This window comes from Elephantulus edwardii, unplaced genomic scaffold, assembly GCF_000299155.1.
Source record: "Elephantulus edwardii isolate Elephantulus edwardi_28Jun2011 unplaced genomic scaffold, EleEdw1.0 scaffold00209, whole genome shotgun sequence".
NCBI classification, from domain to species: Eukaryota; Metazoa; Chordata; class Mammalia; order Macroscelidea; family Macroscelididae; genus Elephantulus; species Elephantulus edwardii.
In genome coordinates, this window is record NW_006399959.1 from 273,823 (window position 1) to 281,702 (window position 7,880).

General features: G+C 43.6%; 1 protein-coding gene across 1 annotated transcript in view; it reads right to left on the minus strand.

The window, feature by feature from the left end:
* Positions 1 to 7,880, minus strand: part of SEC14L5 (SEC14-like 5 (S. cerevisiae)) — a 110,618-nt gene that overhangs the window by 29,042 nt on the left and 73,696 nt on the right. The window contains 3 exon segments of the mRNA XM_006897412.1: positions 930 to 1,119; positions 3,243 to 3,355; positions 7,115 to 7,307. Coding sequence (XP_006897474.1) covers positions 930 to 1,119; positions 3,243 to 3,355; positions 7,115 to 7,307 — 496 coding nt within the window.

Consider the following 7,880-nt stretch of genomic DNA (forward strand, 5'->3'; position numbering starts at 1 on the left):
CAGTATTTGTCCTTTTGTGACTGAGATATTTCACTCAGCATAATGTCCTCCAGGGTCACCCATTTTGAGTAATATTGCATGAGTTCCTTGTTTTTTAATGCAGTGTAGTATTCAATTGTGTGAATATACCACAGCTTCTCTATCCATTCGTTTGTTGAAGGGAAGACATGGTATTTTCAATTGCTGCATATGCTCGTGAAAGTTGGACAATGAATAAGAAAATTAAATAAAAATTTATGCCTCTGAATTATGGCATCGACAAAGAATACTAAATATGCCACAGATTTGTCAAAACATCAAATAACTATGTCTTGAAAGAAGTGAAATCAAAATGACCCTTAGAAATGAGGATGGTGAGAATTCCTCTCACATATTTTCAGGAGAGGGTGGCCCTTGAAGAAGGACATTACGCTTAGAAAAGTAGAGGGTCAGTAAAGAAGAGGAAAACCCTCAACAAGATGGACTGACACAGTGGCTGAAACAATGAGCTTAAACAGCCTAACGGCAAGGCCAGCAAGGCAGCATCTGTCCTGTTGTACATGGAATGGGCACCGTCTCAAAGGCACCCCACATCAATTCCCACTTGCCACTACCTCACAGGACAGAGAAGAACTACCCTATAGGGTAGGGTTTTCTAGGCTGTAATCTCCATGAGAACAGCAGGCCTTTCTCCCTGGGTTCAAACTGCTGACCATTCAGTTAGCAGTGCTTAACTGTTACACCAGCAGGGCTACTTTATTTATTAACACCTGCCTACCATCAAGATTACACACCTGGGAAAAGCAAGTGCAGCACTTGTGAAAACTCTCAGTGAACTTAGCAGCTTTTCTGTAAACCTAACGCTCCTCTCAGATCCCTGGATGATACAAGCACTACACCTGGCAGTGGCCCCAGAGCATTACATACATTATGGGGGTGAAGAAACGTACCTTTGTCCTGGTAATGCCAGCCCCCTGCATAGAACTCCTGAAGCAGCATAGGGGGCTGCCAGGTCTGAAGCAAGGAGTCCACTTGGTGCTGCTTCCGCCAGCTCAGGGATTGACACAGCATGTCCCGGGCCTTGTCCAGGTGGAAGTTTAGGGCACGCAGGAACTGGAGGATATGCTCATCTCTGGGAATCTGACAGATGGAAGAGAAAGTCCATGCAAATTTTATCCCTTAATCTGGTATGTGACATTACAGAAAATGAGCCTCTTGCCTCACAATTTAATTATGCCCCCCCAAAAAATACATGGATGTAAGGATATAACATAGAAGCTGTGTAATTCTCCTCCATGATCTTATAAACCAAAGAGGTGCAAGAGGATTAAGGGTGAAATGCAACTTGGTTCTGACAGATGTGAAGAGAATTCCCTAGGATGAGACCTGTCACTCTTGAGAAACTGTGGTACATTCACACTAAGGGGCAATGATTTTGAAAAATACTATATGACATAGAAGAGGTCAGAGAGCATTATGCTGATTGAACTAACTCAGTGCTGCATAGTATTCCATTGTGTGAATAACCACAATTTCTCAATCCATTCAGTTGTGGTTGGACATTTGAGCTGTTTCCAAGTTCTTGCGATGATGAATAACGCTGCTATGAACATTGATGTACAAATCTCTGTGCCTCAATTCTAATTCCCCAAGGCTGTTAATTTTAACAGAAGCAGATGCCACATTTTTCTACCTAGGAGCAGCTGATGATTTCGAATCACTGACCTTTCATTTAGCAGTCAAAGCTCTTAACTATTTGTGCCACCACTGACTTTGCTAGGAATAGAACCCTATTCCTTCCAACCAAGTGAAGACAGAGAGGCAATCAAGGCTATATGGGACTCCTCCCAGCACACACTTCCAAGAATAATCCAGCCCACAAGGTCAATGGTACCAATGTTGACAGCAAAGACTACCATTCACTTAGTGATTATCTCCTTATCCAACATTTTGCCTTTACAATAGTAAGACATCAACTTTTTGTTATTAATATTTTTATTGCTCAACTTTTTGCATATTACCATGTTGTTGTTGTTGTTATTGTGTACCATCAAATCAGAACCAATCTATAGCTGACCCTCCAGTGGGTTTTCAGAGGCAGTTACTCTCACAGAAGGATACTGCTCATCTTTCTCCTGCAGAGCAGCTGTGCGCCTTCAGGACTGCAATGCAGCTTCTTGCCATTAGGCCACCAGAGCTCTAGCATGTATGTACTGCAGTAACAAATGTCAAGGTGTGAGTTGAGAATAATACTGGTTGTGATGGTTAAAGCTAGGAGTCGACTTAGCTAAGTCAAGATTCTCAATAGTTTGGCAATTATGTGAAGATATGTTTGGCGGTTATGTAATGATGTGATGTATTTATGTAGTGGTATAACTTTATATTCTCATAATGTCATAATTTGACATGTATGTAATAATGTTTTGTGATCTGATGTGGTCATCTCCATTTTCACATAATGACATGGTAACTGGAACCAAACCACATTATAAAGAGAGAAGTGGATGTACTACAGATATACAACCACTGCCATTGTCTCATATGATTACCAGGAATTAGAGGATTTACTCTGATTTTCAGCAACATAACTCTTCAGAGTAGAACTGCCCCATGGTGTTACCAAGATTATCACTCTTTATGGATGAAAACTGTTACATCCTTTTCCTGTAGAGTAATTGATGAGTTCAAACTGATGCCCTTTCAGTTAGCAGCGGGGCACTTAAGTGCTGTGCCACCAGGATCCTTTTTGAATACAAGGGAAAAATCAATTGTCATAAGTTGATCCTGAGCAGGGACATCCCATGTGTGCAGAGTAGACCTATACATCATAGTTTCATGGCTGTGACCTTTCAGAAAGGAATCCTGGGGGCAGAGTACAAAAAGTTTGCTAGTTCAAATCCACCAGCCATTCTGTGGAAGAAGGTTGGAGAGTTTCCTCTTGTAAAGGTTTACAGACTTGGAACCCACTGGAGGGTTACCATAAGTGGGAATGAACTCAACAGTGTTGGGCTTGGTTTTTGACCTTTCAAAAGCAGATTGCCAGGACTTACTTCCATGGTGCCTCTGGGTGGGTTTAAACTGTCAAACTTTTGTTAAATAGCCTGGCACTTGCCTGTGTGCACAACCTAAGATAGAATTTCATAAAAACAGAATGAAATACAAGTTTTCCACACTGCTAAGCTATGACCAGCAAGCACTCATAGTCCTCACTCTTTGCCTAATGAGGTGTGCACACATCTGCAAGGGTTCAGATCTGCACGCACCTTGCCCTGGTGGGTCTCCTGTAGCCACTGCCGCAGCTCGGTCAGGCAGCTCTCTTGCATGGGTGTGAGTTGGACAAGGTACTGCTTGGTGTAGTCAACTTCCAGCTTGTCCCCTGGGAGCATAAGAGGAGGCTTCAGAACCAGAGGTAGGGAGTCCTACACAGCCCATGTCTCCCCGAAGCACAGCTCAGCCTGGCGGTGCTTCCTGCACCAGTCAGCCACCTGAGACCCAGTCCAGATCCAAGAAGGTTCTGAAAATTCACGCTGTTTTCCTAGGAACCTAATAATGTCTCCTCAGGACCAGTGAGTCTTCCTTTGCCCTCTGGTACCAGTGGTATAGTGAGGAGTGGGTGTCTTACTCCAACTCACACCACTGCTAACTAAAAGGTCAGTGGTTCAAAACCACCAGCTGCTCCAAAGGAGAAAAATAAAAAATCTCCCCAATAAATCCTTGGAACCTCAGCAGAAGGCTGTAAGGAGTTAGAATCTGCAGCAGTGGCTAGTTTGGGCAGCTGCTCTGAAGGGGTGCTGGTGGCATAGTGGTTAAGTGCTTGGCTGCTAACAGAATGTAAGCAATTCAAGTTCACCAGCCAATGCTTTTGCTAAGATTGCAGCCTTAGAAAGTCTATGTTGTTTGTTGTTAGGTGCCGTCGAGTCGTACATGACTCATAGCGACCCTATGAATGAAAGGCCTGAGCACTGTTTGTACATAGAGTTTACAGAGACAAGCCATTTCGGAAGCAGATGCTGCTCCTGCTTCCAGAGAAAGTCTATAAGGTAGTTCTATTCTGTCCTAGTGGTTACCATGAGTTGGAGTCGACTTGATGGCTGCGTGTTTCGGTTTTTGCTTGTTTCTTTTTAGCTTATGGTAATTCTACATTTAACTGTTTTAGGAAATACTAAACTGCTTTTGGCAGGGACTTCACCATTCTACTTTCCCACCAGAGGTGCCCCTGGCCTTCTCTCATCTTGGGGAGGGGTGGATGCCAGCACACTCCAACACCCTGGCATCTTAGCAGTTGGTGCAGATGTCACAAAGCAGCAGCCTTTATGGGCATAACAGTTCTTTGTACCCAGACGGCACCATAGGAAAACAATTTAAACATCTCATTTCCAGTAGCAAGACCCAAACCCTCCTCAAAGCCAATGCATGGGGCCAAGGTCAACCTAGCAGCATCAGGAGGCATCTGGATAAACAGGAGCAAGAGAGGTGTTTTCACATGGAAGGGCAGGCTGTCCAGAACCCGTGACAGCGCACAGTGTGGCCAGAGGTAGAAAGGCTGGACAGCGAGGGGCAGGAAAACAGAAAGCACAAGGCAGCTGACACAGCATCCTTCCAAGCAGCTGTGAAAGTCCTTTCTCTTTCTGCAGAGACCCGTGATTCAGAGCAGGGTAGAAGGGTGTGAACACAGTCCCGCCCTGCTGGGGACATGGAGGTACCAAGGCCTCTACTGACAGGAGGAAAGACTAGAGCACAAGCAAAGGGGATGGCACTACTAAGGATATGTGCAGGACAGGATGTGACGTGGGCTGAGGAAAGCACACCCGTAGACCAGCAGTCAGTCCACGCGTTTGATGTAGAACAAGCACCTGTGGAGTGAATAATTTTTATTCTCCCTAAAAAATTCAGTCACTGAGAACTTTGCTGAGTGCCAATCTAACTGACATATATACAAGTGGTCCCCAATAGCAATTGTTTTAAACAAAACCAGCGCGGGCATATGAGGTAAATGGCTCTGCCCCCTGAATATCTGGAAATAAGGCAAATTCCAAACTAAACCCACTGCTATCTAGCAAATTCTAATTTAAAGTGACTCTGAAGGACAAAGAAAAACACTCCACAGGGTTTGCCTGTGGAAGTAGACGACCTCATCTTTCTCCTATGGAATAGCCAGTAACTTCAAATCACTGGCCTTGTGGTTACCAGCCACATGTTTAAACACTGCTCCTTAGAGTTGCCCCTCACAATGAAACCAAAGCCCCTGCCATCCAGTCAGTTTGACTTGTGAGACCCTCTACCAGTTTCCACAGTTTAGATCTTCACAGGAACAGGCAGCCCATGCTTCTTCCAGAGCAGCTGGTGGACAGGCAGCAAACAACAGGCATATACACCCACATGTGTACTTACACAGATGGAGTCTCTCAACTAACCAAAACATTAATGGTTCCAATTCATCTAGGGGCACCTCAGAAGAAAGGCCAGATGACTATCTTGAAAACTCTATGAGGAAGTACAACCATCCATGCACCATCACAAGCACTAAAGTCCATACAGAGGCAGCTAACAACCACTTTTATTATTTTCCATAAAATTAAAGCAAAAGAAGTTTTGGAGGTACAACAGTTAAGTGACTGACTGCTAACTGAAAGGCTAGCAGTTCAAAGCCTCCAGCCAGACCATAGCTAGAGCATGAGATAACAGCTTCCTGAAGGATTAGAGCTGTGGAAACATGATGGGGCTGCTCTCTTCTGGTCTGCTTGGTCATGATGAGTTGGAATTCACTCAACAGCAATGGGTCTGGGTTTGGTTTTGGTTTTTTTGTTTTGTTTTGGTTTTGTTTTCATTTTTTTTTTATTAAAATTTATTAATTTTAACGAACATTTACAGAAATTTGGGGTTTTCATTCATTCATTGTTGCTATTTTCTCTACCCTCCTCCCCAGTTTGTTCTTCTTCCCCCCCCTTGAAAGTCTGTTTTAATTGTCCCATTGCCACAGTGCTTGTCAAAGCCAGTTCTGATTAATCTCCTTTGTCAGTGTGTCCTTTGCCATTCCCTATCACTCCTCTTTGAGAGAGACTTCACCCTGATTCATAAAGAAAAGGGGATGGCGTATTCTCTTAGCTACTTCCTGCTGAAAAGGGACGCTGTAGGTTTCAGGGTGAAGATCTTCTCTCACTACTCTTAAGGGCCCCTCTGGCAATAGGAAACACATAAACTATTATGGAGAATTATTTTGGAATTTAGATGCACTGTTATCAATTGTGCTTAGCCGTACATGTTCATATCCTTGAAGATGTAACATGGAAGTGTTGCAGCCTAGAAGACACAAATTTAACTAACAAGTTAAAAGTACATGAGTCAAAAATTAAAAAGCAATAATATTCCAAGTAGAGGCTCTAATAGTAGTACAAATCAAGTTACAGAGGGAAGGTAGTTCTTACAATAAAAGGCCTATTGACTAGCACTCTGTCTATTATAGAATAAAAATTAGGAATCACAAGATGTAGAGGTTCAACTATGTCATTTATTGTTCTTAAGTCCTGGAGGAAATTCCATCTACAGCTGGGTTGTTTTACAACTCAGAAGTCCGCATGCAAGGCAGAGGTAAAGTAAGGAACTGCTTATGAGGTTTTCCGTCAATTCCAACAACTAAGAAATAGTGAGAAGAGTTGGGACCTCAGAAGGCTTTTAGGACCAGATAGTAGGCTCTTATGTCCAGGAGAAAACGAATATACTTACCAGTAATGTTAATGCTTGCCCACAGTTGTTCTGGGAGGATCTAAATCGTTGAAGTGTGGTTTTGTTTTTAATAAACACAAACTGCTGTTACTTCATGGGAGAGGAAAAGACACCCCCCCTTTTTCCTGTTCATCTCCTAAGCCATTTGCCTTTCTACCATGACTATGTATTGCTCACATAATTAAAAATAGTCACAGAGCCAGAGAAAAAGCAAGGCTGAGTCACCAGCTGCCAATCTAGAAATAAACTAGAAATGGCACTCAGACACATCAGCAGCCAAGAGAGAAATGGAAGGGCTGCGGTCCACTCAAAACCCAGACCCAACTCTAGAGGGCCCGAATGATTCTCCCTCTGGGGATGGCAGGGAGTTCCAAGGGTGAAACCTGGCCACTGGCCTCAGTTACAGACTCACCTTCTGCAGCGGCAGTCTGAGGATCAGGAGCTGAGTCAATGTTGGACATGATGGCTTCTGGGGATCCCAGAGCCCGAAGTTCAACCTGCAGGTATGTGTCCTCCTCAAGGATGGGAGTAGGTGTCCACCTGGGAGTGTGACACATACCCTGGGAGATGAGTTCATTCAGGTAATACTCAATCACCTCCTTCCCCTGAAGGACAGAGAGACCCGAGACAGATCAATAGGTCCTGTGACTGAATGTTCTAAGAAGTGAGGACCACAACTATGAGATATCATCTCACCCCAGGCAGAATAGCAAAATTTAACAGAACAGCAAGCAACAAATGCTGGTGAGATTGTGGAGAAACTGGAACCCTTATTCACTGTTGGTGAAAGTGTAAAATGGTGGAACCACTGTGCAAAGTGGTGTGGCACTTTCTCAAAAAGTTGCAAATAGAGATACCATTTGACCCAGCAATCCCAATACTGGGAATATACCCTAAAGAGACCATAACTGACATCCAAGCAGATATATGCACACCCATGTTTATAGCGGCTTTGTTCACAACAGCAAAGAGTTGGAAACAATCCAGGCGCCCATCAACAAACAAATAGATAGAGAAGCTATGACATATTCACACAATGGAATACTACACTGCATTAAAAAACAAGGGACTCATACAAAATGGGTGACCTTGGAGGACATTATGCTGAGTGAAATATCTCAGTCACAAAAGGACAAATACTGCATGGTGCCACTGTTGTAGAATGGGACTGACATCAG